The sequence below is a fragment of the Pipra filicauda genome, unplaced genomic scaffold, assembly GCF_003945595.2.
Source record: "Pipra filicauda isolate LSUMZ 115617 unplaced genomic scaffold, ASM394559v2 scaffold172_size1731463_pilon, whole genome shotgun sequence".
Lineage (NCBI taxonomy): Eukaryota > Metazoa > Chordata > Aves > Passeriformes > Pipridae > Pipra > Pipra filicauda.
This window is the reverse complement of record NW_024104240.1, coordinates 631972-645628: the sequence shown is the minus strand read 5'-3', so window position 1 is coordinate 645628 and position 13657 is coordinate 631972. Positions and strand designations below refer to the sequence as shown.

The 13657-nt window shown below is 51.3% G+C and overlaps 1 protein-coding gene and 1 long non-coding RNA gene across 2 annotated transcripts in view; one reads left to right on the top strand and one right to left on the bottom strand.

The window, feature by feature from the left end:
* LOC120322946 overlaps positions 1-13657 on the top strand; it is a 42125-nt gene that overhangs the window by 4017 nt on the left and 24451 nt on the right. The window lies entirely within an intron of this gene.
* The window catches only part of LGR6 (leucine rich repeat containing G protein-coupled receptor 6), a 133953-nt gene continuing 130273 nt past the window's right edge, over positions 9978-13657 (bottom strand). The window contains exon 18 of the mRNA XM_027728880.2: positions 9978-12558. Within this exon, the coding sequence (XP_027584681.1) occupies positions 11321-12558 (1238 nt within the window). The 3' untranslated portion in view covers positions 9978-11320. The remainder of the gene's footprint in view (positions 12559-13657) is intronic.

Sequence of the window (13657 nt, the reverse complement as noted above, 5' to 3'; positions counted from 1 at the left end):
ACTGTGGGACCCACCATGTCTCTGCCTCCCCTTCACCCTTCTGGAGTGGGTTTTCACCCAGATCAAGACCTTCCATTTCACTCACAACCAAGTGACCCATATAGGATGTCAGTGTAACCTGGGAAGGGTCATACAGTGTGTTTTGCAGTCATATCCACTGTGCTGGACACAAGAAGTATGAGATGGACAGTCTGGGGCACAGGACTTGACAGCAGTGGGCCTGTGGGGCAGTTTGAAGGTTTTCTGGTTGGAGAGAGGCAGAACCACACTGGAGAAGACAGAGAGTCATTGCCCCAAGCCTGTTGGGAACAGTGTGTGTGCCCAGCCTCTTCTGCCTGGGCACCTCGAGTTAGCCAAGGTCCAATTTCTTTTTTTCTTTCCCTTTCAAGTCTAGAAACTCTACAGCCTGCACTGGAACGGCCCAGACTCACTAAGGCTGGCAGGATGAATCCCATCCAGCTCAGAACCATTAGTTAACCCTCTTTGTTCTGTTTCTAGCTGAGCTCTAACTTCTGGTAGATTCTGGGTTTTTTTCCCCCCCCTTTTAAGAAATTTTCACTGAAGCAAAACTGTTTCATGTGAAAAAAAAGGCATTTTCAGCTTGGAAGGATTTGTTTCTGGAAGGTGAATTGCATCTCACCCTATGGTGTGCACATGGTGAGGCAGCTGCAATTTCTGCTGTTGTTTTGAGCATGTGGGAGGCATTAAGAGGTGAGAGCTGGTTCCCTGGACATGGTGTTTGGAACTCAGACCCTCGGTTTAGGATGAAGGACTTTATATGCTGATTTTTTTCTCTCTTTCACTTGGTTGATAAAATTAACTTCACTATAAGCTCCCCAAGGCTTTGTTAACAGCAGTCATTAGGGACTGCTAGGAAGGACAAAAAGGACTTCCAGGATGTGTCTGTATTCCTGATCACAGCTGAGGCAATGGCAGAGCAGGTATTTCAGGGGGAGGAAGCTGCTGCTAAGAGTTGGAGAAAAGATCCCTGAGGAAGTGAAATGTCAGAAGCCAGGGGCAGGCATTTGAGGAAGGTAAGTAAGAGGCTTCAGTTAAGTTAGAGAAGGAAATACCTCTTGCCAGAGCTGCTGTGTAGAGGGGGGAAAGGTTCTGTGAGTGACCTGGGGCGGGGGATTTAGCATCTGTTACTTGTGATCCAGAACACAGACCTCAAGGGGTCTGCTTCTGCAGCACCTCTTCCTGTGACATGTCTCTCCAGACTTCTGTGTAGATGATTTTTAAGGTCTCTTCCAGCACAAACCATTCCATGATTCTATGCTTTTCTCTCTGCCCCCTCTCTCCTTAAACCAACTGCTAAAGGTATCTGCAGCTGCCTGAGGAGATACAGAACGGCCTGTGTGGTACAGCTTCTCTGATGCAAAACCTTTTTGGTGTTTCTTGCTCACATGGAGGACAAGGAAAGTGATGGTGCAGCATGTGCAGTGTCTGACTGTGGCTTCTTGACTGTGTGTTCTGCTTTGTTGTTTGAAGACTGGGATTTTCAGATAAACCTGCAGGAGAAGGGGCTCTCCAAAAATCCTGAACTCAATGCGCTTGTTCTGTGGAGATCTGAAGGGCAGGTGAGGGCTCCTGCTGTGGCATAGGAGTAAAATCCAAAGGACCACTGCTCCACTTCAGCCACAGGAACAGCCAGCACTGCAGTGACAGGGTTGGCCTGTTAAAGAATCCATTCAGTGCTGGTGGCTCGGGGTCCACGTGCAGTGAGAGCTGCAGGTTGAGCTCCAGTGGACAGGGGAAAGGAGGCTGTGAACTGCTGACCCTTTGCATCACAAAGGGTCCGGGGACCTGTGGCCCAGCGAGGGGACCCAACACTCAGAGACACAGCAGGAGCCAATGACCCCCAGAGTTTCCCACCCTTAGACTATGAGGTGATAAAAGCCCAGGGGTTCCTTTGTTGGTGGTTCCTCCTCAACCGACCAGCTCGAGCTCTTATTTTTTTATTTAGTTATTGCACCATGATTCAATTATTTTAAGGCTCTGGAGGTCTGAGACTCTACTATGGGAAACCTGTGGCCAAGCAGGTGAGGAAACCTGGTCTGACTGTGTCAGTGTGGGGGGGAGCAGCTGTGCAGGGACCTTGGTCGCAGCTCAGGTGGTGGGAGAGTGACTTCCAGAGTGGCTCCTGGATGGGCAGACAGGGAAGTTTCCTTGACAGGCCCAACCTCTGTGTGATGGGCATGTGCTCCCCTGGGAATTGCCATTTCCTCCACATTGGCCTAGGTGCAGCCTTGTCAGTGCATCCCCACCACTGCTTGTGCTCTCTCTGCAGAGTGTGCAGGGCTTCAGCCTGGCTGTCATGGCACAGATCTCCTCAGCCTATTCCACTAATGCTTCATGTCTCAGAAAGGCTCTAGCAGGACAGGCCTCGCAGTCAGGTCAGACCCCTCATCCCCCACAAGCCTCTGGGGCTCTGGGGTGTTCCTTATTCACAGAATCACGGAATTGATTAGGTTGGAAAACAACTTCAAGACCATTGAGTCCAACCTGTGACTGAGCCCCACCTTGACAACTAGATCAGAGCACTGATGCCACATCCAGTTGTTCCTTGAACACCTTCAGGGGTGGGGACTCCACCACTGCCCTGGGCAGCCTCTTCCAATGCCTTAAAACCCTTTCAGTGAAGAAATTCTTCCTGATGTCCAACCTGAACCTCCCCTAGTGCTCCAGCACTTCAATGTCTTTCTTGAAGTGAGGCCCCAGCACTTGTTAAAAGAGAGAATTGGACTCTTCAAAGCTTTGCTCACTTGACTCCCACCTGACACCTTCAGATCTGTGGTACAGTTTTATTTCTCTTATAAGTGATTTTATTCTGCGTGGGGTGATGAGGGGTGTATGTAACAGAAATGGACTCACAGAAACAAGACTGTGAAGCAAGAGGAAGAAGTGGTGCAGCAAAGACAGAGAGATGGGGATGGATGGAGAATTTGAACAGCCAGGCAGTCACAGCAAGGCAAATAAGGCCAGCCAAGCCATGGAAACTGGACTGGAACCTGCTTTGCCTTTGTGTCTCTTTTCCCTTTGCCCCTAATGTAAATGAACATGTGTGTGTCCATTGTGACATTCCCCTCACTGTGCTCCTCAAATGTCTTCAATGTGGTGACAAAAGGAAATGTGAAACTCCAGCTGTGGAACTTTTCCAAACCAGAAGTTTAAAAAAAAGAAAACGGAGGAGGGGAGAAGGAAATTAAGATGTAAATGTGAGAGTGGGAGAAGAAGGAAGAGAAGAGGTGGATTAGAGGGGTTGGGAGAGGAAAATAATCCAGTTATTTTAATTGATTGATTAAATTGGCAAAATTGCAGGAGAAAAACAGAAAATTAAAAGCATAAGAGGCTTTTTTTCCTGAGGGCTTGGAGCTAAAAGCACTGCAGATTTTTTGGTGCAATTGTTTTTCTGTTTGTTAATTGCTCTGTGGGGCAGCACAGCAAAGGGGAGGAAGAGCCCAGCTGTGTAGGGGCCGGGCTCCCTCTGGGCACCTCTTGAACCTCAATGGTAAATTGGGACCCACCTTACCATCTGCTTTTTCCTTGAGGATCAGGGTCACTTTAGCTGTGTTGCTGAAGGCTGTAGTTTCCTGAACAGCTGATATTAAGAAAAGTTGCAATTGCCACCAAAACGCCTCATCTGGCTCCATCCTCTGCTCCTCTCCTGGTTCAGGAAATCACCCATAAAGAAAGTGACCTTTTGCTGTTGTTGTTGTTGAGAATTAACCTCAAACCATTCCTAGGTGGTGTGGAGCAGCTGCTGGATTTTATCCCTAAACTGGCAGCAACTCAGGATCAACTCTTCCCACACACCATGGTATAAACATGGATATAGAATGATGTTTTTGAGAGGAGGAGTCAGTTTTTGCCGCTACTCACCACATTCCTGGTCCTTTGCTTTCTCCTACATCTTGGCTGTGAAAGTCATAGCAGTAAGTGTAAACTCCCCATTATTATTATTATTATTACTATTATTATTATTACTATTATTATTATTATTTCCAATGTCAAGTGTATGTTTGGATGAGACCAACTGTGCCTCTCCCTCTGCTTCCCTCCTGTGCCTCGCAATGTGCTGGGAAAACTGTACTGGAGGCTGGGAGTGTGTTGGACAATGGAAGAATCAGGACCATGGGTCATGTTCTACAGGCTGAAAGTTTTCTTTGTCTCTAAGGCTGTCCCAGAGTGCTGGACAAGGAAGGGAGACAATACCCCAAAGAATATAGACTCTCCCTAAGCAAAGAAAATGCTGTCATCAGGAGTAGGAGAAAATGTGAGATTAGTTTGTAGATGGCTTTGCTGTCAACTTGATTTATGCTTCAGGAAATCAGCTAGTCGGTGTAAAGAAAAAGATCTTAGAATATGTCTGTGTGATGTGACTGGTTGGCCAGTCTCCTCTGGGTTTAGGTTGTTGTTGTTGATGTGGTGTCACTCATTACTTTGAAACACAGAGCTGTGTTCCTTGTGATGACGGCATCTCCCATGTCCCCTGGCGGGTCCTGCTCTTTATTTTGCTTTTTCTTTCAGAACACTTTGAAAAGGAATAAATAAAAAATGGATTCTGACTGTCCTGATGTTCGCAGTCCCTGTGTGATGATAGTCATAAATGAATGAACAGTTCCTTAACACTGTTGGAGTACTTTGGCAGCTTGGCATTCTGCCCTTTTATTTTTGGGTGATGGAAACTGCACTGAGTAATGAAAGAGCAGGTTTGATTTTTTGGTGGTGAAAAGGTGTCCTTTAACTCTCCATGTTTTGGGCACCAAAAGGTTCTGTCTACAGCATGCCTTCTTTCCCACTTTGGAGTTCAAACATTCTAATTAATAATGTATCAGGGGAGGTGCCACAGAAGTGGTCAGGGTGTTTAACTCAGTTTATCACTGACCAGTACTTGAGTGGGATTCTTCTTCCTCACAAATTGCAGGGAAGCTACTCCAGTTTTGAGACATTGAGGAAGCTGGAGCTTTTTGCTGTTTTCCAGGTTAGCTTTTCACTCAGCTTTTCTTGTGATTTTTCCCAAGGATCAGCTTGACAGTTGTGTGTACAATGACATCCTTGATACATCTGAAGAGAAGATGCAAGATCTGGACTTTGCTGTGTACCTGGGAACATAGCTGGAGAGATTTTGCACATACTTCACTTTCATCCAGGGTTTAAGAAATCTCTGAGCAGGATATTTCCCAGAAAACTTCTGCTTCCCAACAGAATACTTCCCAGAATAGGAGGAAAGTGTACTGGCCAGAGAAATGAGAACAAACTGTTAACTCTTCAGCCCCTTGCAGTTCTGCCTCCTCTGCACCATGCCTATCACCTTTCAAAGTAGTTCTTCTCCCTCCTCTGGGTATGGGAAGCACCCAGGTGGAAGCAAGGCACATTTCAGATGGATCTGTGGCTTTATTCCTGGGATCCCCAGTCACCATGCTCATACCTGAAGGCTCTGAGGACAGCCAGCTCTTGGCTGCATGAGGCAGCACGGCCTTACCCAGCACAGGATGCCATGAGGTGGATGCTCCCTGCTCTGCCCTGGCTCCCTGCTCTCTTTGGGGTCCAACCCAGTATCTCTTGTAGCTGAGTACTCCGTGAGGTCATCTACAACTCCCTTGTGAGGGGAAGAAGGGGGGCAGGCCCTGATCTCTTCTCTGTGGAGACCAGTGACAGAACCCAAGGCAATGGGCCTGAAGTTGTGTCAGGGGAGGTTTAAGTTGGAGATTACAAAAAGGTTCTTCCCCCAGAGGGTGGCCAGTCACTGAACAGGCTCCCCAGGGCAGTGGGCAGGGCACCAAGGCTGCCAGAGCTCAGGGAGTGTTTGGATGATCCTCTCAGGCACGTGGTGTGACTCTTGGGGATGGGCCTGTGCAGGGCCAGGAGCTGGACTCGATGATCCTTGTGGGTCCCTTCCAATTCGGCATTTTCTATGATTCTGTGATCCATCAGTTCTCACCTTTTTCTGTGCCAGTTTGCCCACTGTTTACTGTTCCACCTGGAAACTCTGACAGAGACCATGGAATGCAGCAGATACAAGGGAAACCTCCACCATGGGCAGTGGAGATTGAAGATCACAGTCTTTCACTTGGAGAACAAAGGCCAATACATTTGGTCCTCTTGATGCTCCTGCTCTGGACTACACCAACCAGCACCCCCTTCCTGTGATGGAAGGAAGCAGTGTATGGGGATTCAGGTCTGGAAGCACTGTGGCCATATGGAGAAACATTGGGTCTGGATGGTAGGGAAAAGATCCCAGCAGGAATTACAGCTAACAAAATATTCACAGACAAAAAGTTGAGATGAAGTGCCTCAGTTTTGCTTCCAGGAGTCCAAACCAGCAAACCTGTTGTGAATGAGAGTCTGGAAGTTCCCATTCATGTCTGGGACAGTAATGGTTCTTGGGCTGTGCTTGGAAGAGATTTCCTGAAAATGTGAAAACTGCTGAGGTCACCTGCCAGACCTGATGTGTGGTCCATCCCAGTCTCAAAGATGGGTTTTCATTCTCCAAAATGTGTGTTTTCCTTTGGCCTCCAAGGAGGCTGGTACCAGATATTGCCATCCCATGCACGGTTTGCTCCTTGTCATTTACATTCCCGTGGCTGCAGCAGTGCTGCCATCCCAAGCATTCCCAATCATGGCCCAGTCTTCCAGAAATCACAATGTTGGTGGAAAACACAATAAGATTGAAAAACCAACACTGTAGGGTGCTTGTTCCACTGGCTTTGTTTCAGAGGAGCTGCACATCTACAGCCAGGAGGGCTGAATGAGTGAAAAATGGACATTTGAGTGTGCCTACAAACTGCCTCCACATTGTCCTGTTAGACAATGCTTCCGGGTCCCTCAGGGCCAACATCCTCCTGAAACATGCCATCTCTGCCCTTCAGGGTGTCCTGGCAGTGCCTTGCTGACGTGCAGGGGAAACCTCAAAGGTGCCCAGCCCTGACAATGGCTTCCAGAGCAGCTCTGCCTGTCACCCAGCCACCCCCAAGGCCTCTGTCTCCAATAAGCCTCCTCAGCCAAAATGCAGCCCACAAGGCAGTGTGGCCTCATCCTCCTCCCTTTCAACGTGTCCCACCACTCCTGTGCCTGTTGCTCTCTCAGACTGTTGCAGTGTGTGCCCATCAGCTCAGAACTGTGACCTTATTGCATTGGGACTCCCAGCCCAGCTTCACTTAAAAACCATAGAAGCTGAATGATTTGGGTCAGAAGGGACATTAAAGTTCATCTTGTTCCAGTCCCTGCCACGGGCAGGGACAACTTCCACTAGCCCAGGCTGCTCCAAGCCCTGTCCAACCTGGCCTTGGACACTTCCAGGGATGGGGCAGCCACAGCTTCTCTGGGCAACCTGTGCCAGGGCCTCCCCACCCTCACAGGGAAGAATTTTTCCCCAATATCTAATCAAATCTACTCTTTGGCAGTGGGAAGCCATTCCCCCTTGTCCTGTCACTCCAGGCCCTTGCCCAAAGTCCTTCTCCAGCTCTCTTGGAGCCCCTTTAGGCACTGGAAGGGGCTCTAGGGTCTTCCTGGAGTCTTTCCTTCTCCAGGCTGAACACTTCCCAGCTCTCCCAGCCTGTCTCAATAGCAGAGGTGCTCCAGTCCTGTGATCAACTCAGTGGCCTCCTCTGGACAGGTCCACATCTGTCTTGCGTTGGTGGCCTGAGAACTGGAGGCAGCACTGCAGGTGAGGTCTCACAAGAGCAGAGCAGAGGGGGAGAACGCCCTCTCTAACCTACTGGTCACAGCCAACTTGTCCAACCATGACGTGCAGCTCACTGGCTGCTGCCTGGGGCTCTTTGGCAGCCAGACCTTTTCCAACCGGGAGCAATCCTGCTGCAGGGAGGGGCCCGTTCATAAACTTCTCTCTCCCTCCCTTTTTGGCACACATCCCCTTCCAAAGGTTGGAATCCAAGGGAGCCCTGTCTCCAATGAAAAGGCTCACAATGCCTCAAGGACATCTAGTTGCTTTTGGGAGGCTCATGCTAACATCTGGTGGCCTTGAAGAGGATCATATGGAAGGGAGGTATCCAGGCAGCTAAAGCTCAGTCTAGGAGGCAGAAGAGCAGCCTCATGAATTCTTGCTGGTGGAGGATGGGGAACAAGAACTTCTCTCTGTTCTGGGCCTGCTGAGGTTGTTTCACACTTCCCTTGGTGATCAGAAGTGGGTAACACAGTTTGACCCCTGCTTGCCTGAAGGTGGGAAGCCTGGCACCAGTATGGGCAGAACCACCTGCTAAGAAGGGAGATGGAGTGGTGTAGGTTTGCTTTTTCTTTTTTTTTTTTTAATAATTATTGAATTTAGTGTTTGGTAGGGTGGAAAGCCATGTGTTCACTGTTAGAGATGTGGTGAAAGGCACTTTAATGAACATTTGCCAGAGAGTTTGTACTTTGGATTTATGGCCTGCAGCGGCAATGGGAGGATGCTGGTTTCTGTTTCCTGCACCTCTATAGATCCATAAACTTTTACTGTTTCTCAGGCACCTCTTTGGTGAGCACAGAACATGCTCTGTGTTTATGCTCCCTCCTTTCCCCTGAGTAATCCTGCAAGGGACACATCTCAGAGAGGGCTTGAGGGTGTGTTTGCTCTAAATGGTCTCTGATGGGCTCCTGTGGCCTTGGGGGAGCAGAGGGAACAAGTTTCACTCCTGCTCCTCGACAAGCTTGTGCTCAGTTAAGCAGGGGACTGTGACTTGTAATGATGCTCATTGTGTCAATGACAGTGGGGTTTATTTCAGAGGTTTCCTTATGGAGTAAGGATATGTGCTAGGGAATTCGGGTATATGCTGGGGATCACAGAATCATAGAATGGCCTGAGTTGGAAGGGACCTTAAAGCTCATCTCATTCCACCCCCTGCCATGGGCAGGGACAACTTCCACTAGCCCAGGTTGCTCCAAGCCCTGTCCAACCTGGCCTTGGACACTTCCAGGGATGGGGCAGCCACAGCTTCTCTGGGCAACCTGTGCCAGGGCCTCCCCACCCTCACAGGGAAGAATTTTCCCCCAGTATCTAATCAAATCTACTCTTTGGCAGTGGGAAGTCATTCCCCCTTGTCCTGTCACTCCAGGCCCCTTCAGGTACTGAAAGGTCTCAATTAAGTCACCCTGGAGCCTTCTCTTCTCCAGGCTGAACAATCCCAGTTGTCTCAGCCTTTCCCTGCAGGAGAGGTGCTCCATCTCTCTAATGAACTTGGAAGCCCTCTCCTGACTTGCTCCAACAGGCTGATCCCACTTCTGAAGGAGCATTCAGAAGAGAATTGACCTAGGATGAGTCTTTCCCAGTCCTGTGCACATGAGCAGCCCTAAGAACATGGAAGAAAATGGCTCAGTGTTTTTAATGAGCCAAACATGAGAATGGATTTTGAGCATCTGTAGCATATTACAAGTCTGGATCAGGATTCAAGTCTCACAACAGGCCATGTTTTTCACAATTCCCACCTAAAGACCATAGCAAAGCTTTGGATTTTGTCACTACATTTGGGGTTCCCACCCTCTTCTCTAATCCTTGGATCCCTTTCCTCTGATTTTCTGCTGATCTCTCAAGTTTTTCTTCTTGAGAAAAGACTACATGGCTCATCTGCAGAGGAGGGAAGCAGAGCCAGGCTCTGTCTGGGTAGTGTGGCTTTGCATGGGAGACCCTGTTATATGTCCTTAAACTTTCATGCAGCAGACTCTGTCCTGCTCATGAACTCAAACCCCTGAGCAGCAGATCGTGGGGCACAGCAGGTAGCTCTGGTCCACAGGATCTGGAGAGGGACCCTGCTGGTGCAGTTCTGTTGCATAAAGGTGGGTGATTTGGCTCTTCCCTCTGGAGAAGAAGGGTGGGGAGGATGGTGCTAGCTCATGTGGACACAAGGCAATTTCCCTGCCCTCACTCAGGGAATGCACCCAGACAGCACCCGAGGCACGGCAGCCCAGCTGGGCTGGGAGAGGCAGCTGCCCAGAGAACCACCAAGGTGCTCCTCAAATGCAAGAGGACAGAAACCAGCCACTGGTCAGCAACGAGGCTCATTTATTATCTCACAAGAACGAGTGACAAACAGCTGCAGTAACGTCAGCAGAACCAAAGCTTTGCCCAGGGCCTGAGCTCTGACCGTGGGGCTCCCTGCTGCGCCGGGTGGCACTGGGAGGGTTTGTGATGGAGAGGATGGATCTGGGAGATCCCTGAGCTGCAGGGAGTGAATTTGAGGCTGTTCCCAATGGCCTATGTCCTCCTGATGCCATCATCCCACAATGCTGATTTCTGTTCCCTCCTTCTACACAAGCTGCCTGCCCTTAAAATAGGAGAAGGCAAGTGCAGTCCCCGAAACAGCTGTGCTGTGTCTGGGACATGTATCCAGAACCAGCAGCCTCTTCCAGAAAGGAGGTCTGGGGGCAGTGAGGGAGCCAGACCCCATTTTCACCACACCTGAGCAGGAACCAGGTGACTACAGACAGGAGTGCCACCCCAGCTGTGCTGTGGTGTGTGAAGTGGGGACAGAGGGAGCCCGGTGTGCCCCAGGGTGCCTTGGCCGGGTGCTGCTGAGTGACCTCAGGCACAGCATGTGGGTTTTTCCGGGAAACTGTTTGGGTTTGGCTGCTGTGGGTTTCAGAGACCCCTTGTGAGACACTGTGGGTCGGATTGAAAGATGGGCTGAGCATCCCCAGCTCCTGGTATCTGCTGCAAGTGAGGGTCCTGCCCAACCCATGAGGCTCCCAGTGAAGGAGTGGAGACTCCCAAAAATAGAGGCAGTCCAAACCTTAGGTGCACACATGGATATGCTGCTTTTAACCCACTTCTGCTCTTCCAGTTGATGGCATGGGGCAGACACCAGCCCATTTCCAGGGGTGTGTGGGACCTGCAGAGAACCCTGGAGGACAAGGTCTGAGGTCCCTGTGGGTGGCCATGTCACTGCAGTCGGACATTTCCATGTGTCGCCACAGAGCAATGGCTTTTGCTAAGATGTCTCTGCCTCAGAAGACACACTTGGCTTCACTGCAGGCTCCTCCTGGCTGGCGATGCTGCAGGACGAGGAGGAGGAGGGGGGGTCTCCCTGACCCACTTCCTGAGCTGGTGGGGCTCTCTCCCAGGCGGTTCCCAGCAGGAGTGACACAGGCAGGGGTTATCTCCTCCCATGGCCAGCCCTGAGTGTCTGGAGCTCAGTCAGAGCCCTTCCAAGCGAGGGGCAGCTGGCAGAGTGGTGCCTGTTGCCCAGGCAGGTATGACGGGGTTGAGGGTAGACAGGTTGTACTGGTACTTTACAGGGAGCAGCGTGTGTCACCTCGCTGGCTCCCCGGCGCTGGGGCTGGCCCTCGGCGTGGGCTGTGGGGCTGTTCCGCGCGGCTGCGCCGAGGAGGGTTATAAGTGAGACGTGTAGGGTGTTGTGGGCGGGGAGGGGAAGAAGGTTATCCGGAGGCTGCTGCTGGATGGGTCTCGGCTCTCTGAAGTGATCAGTACCTCACTGTCATTGAGGCAGGGACAACGCTCAGAGAAGCCCCTCTCCTTCCCCCTGGTGCCCACTCTTTGCTGGCAGGGGATGAGCGTCATGGAGGGGAAGCTGTAGCTGTCAAGGATGGGGCGCACTCCCAGGGAATCAGGTGTCTCAAACATGTGGTCGATGTCAGAAAAGCTCACCAGAGCCTGTGTGGAGTCATAGGAACTTTTCTCCATGTCATCAGCCCCGCAGGACTGGGGGAAGCTCCCCTTGTCCTGCCCCTTCTGCCTCAGCAGGCGGAAGTCATCTCTGAAGTGGGGGTTGAAGAGCAGGTAGAGCAAGGGGTTGAGGCAGGCAGGCAGGGGCAGGACCACAAGAAGGACGGATTTGATGACCTCTGGGGTGATAAGGAAGAGGTTGAGGGTAGAGGAGAAGGTGAGGAAGGCCACTGGACAGTAGAGGAGGCAGTTGGTGAAGATCAGCCAGGCCACATGCTTAACCATGGCGCAGTCCCAGACAGCGCTGAACTCCCCCTTCAGCAGGTTGCAGTAGAGTCGGATGTAGGTGCCGGTGATAGTCAGGAAGCAGAGCATGTTTGTCATCACCAAGGCCACAGTGAAGCCCAGGGTGGCAGGTTTCCCATCTGGGATGGGGTGTGGGAGGCAGAGAGGGGATGCTCCATATTCTCCAATGGAGAAGAGAGGCAGAACGGCAGCCACAGCGGACAGAAACAGGCAGCAACAGGCAGCAGCCTTGACCTTGCCTAGGGAGGGTGATTTTCCGTAGCCCCGCACGCAGGAGGCTGAGATGCTGCAGTGCACAGCAGCCAAGGTCAGCAGGAAGATGGCAGCCTGGGAGGCAAACACGGACAGGAACCCCGTCACCCTGCAGCCCGCGCCCGTCTCCCATCTGGCGCCGTATTTGGCGAAGTGGCCGTAGGTGAGGGCGTCAACGAGGGCCATCATGCTGCAGGAGATGCCGGTCAGCATGTTGGCCCCAGCTATGGAGCCAATGACGAACTTAACAGGAGAGAGGTAGCTGGGGGAGGCAAAGACAGCCAGAATGACCAGGCCGTTGCAGAGCACTGAGACCAGGACGATGACCCAAACTCCCAGGCGGATGATCCAGCTCTCAAACAGGTGATCACAAGGCTTGAAGGGACCTGGAAGACAAACCCCAAAGTTATACCCAGCAGACACCACTTGGCTCCAATGGTGCTGCTCGGGGCGGTGGCCAGGTCCCAGCCCCCTCCTGGCCCCACCAGCCCCACGAGTGCTGAGGGCTGGCAAGGAGAATTGTCTGGTCTCTTCTGCAGCTGCCTCTTGGCTCTCTCCCTCCCGTCCCCACACTGGGGAGCCTCTGGCATCCTCTCAGATCTTGTCTGGGGCAGAAACAAGGTGCAGGGAGAGGTCAAAGTGAAATGTGAGAAACCACGAACTTATCAGAGCTCCTAAAACACAAAAAAGGTCATGACTCCAGACTCACCAACACTCCTGGTGTCAGCCTGGCATTTGGGCCCCTCTGCCATTACCTGCTCCTTCTCATGTACCCCCTGGGATCAGGGAGTTCGTGCTGTGGAGATGTGTGAGGTTGCCTGGGAGGGATTGGGATGTTATAGTGAGGGGCTCAGCAAAAACAAAAACAGGATGGCAGAAGTTTTAGGTGGTGCAGAGCAAACAAAATTAGAGGAAATGGAGAAATCTTGCTCATCTCAAAGGGGATAAAGCTCAGAGCACCAGCACCTTCGTTCCCAGGGAGCAGGACATGCCCTCAGTTATAATCTTGTTCCTTCATGTCTCTTTTGCAACAAACTCAGTGGGACAATTGGTGAAAACTCTGTCCCTGCCAGTGTCCCACAGCTGGCTGGCTGGAACCAGGCCTGTCCAGCCTCCAGCTGTGCTTGTGTAGGACCCCACTGAACCATGAATGGGGACAAAATCAGAAGGACAAAATCAGAGTCCCAGCCTCATGTGCCCACTGGTGTGTTTCTGATGGGAATCAGGAGAACGTGACTGGGTGCAGTCCAGCATCTCCCCGCTCTCCTTTTCTCAGGAAAACAGAGCAAAGTACCCTACAGTCTGCAGTGCTGCAGGTATGATCAGGAAATCAAGGACAAGGTCTTGCCATGCAATGTTCTGGGCTGGCTGAGACAAAGTCTAAGTCATGCAAGGGAGCAGGGACTTCTGGAGAGCCAGAGTGCAGCAGGTCAGTGGATGCAGGAGCTGGTGACACCTGGGATTCCTGATCAGGCATACTCTGAC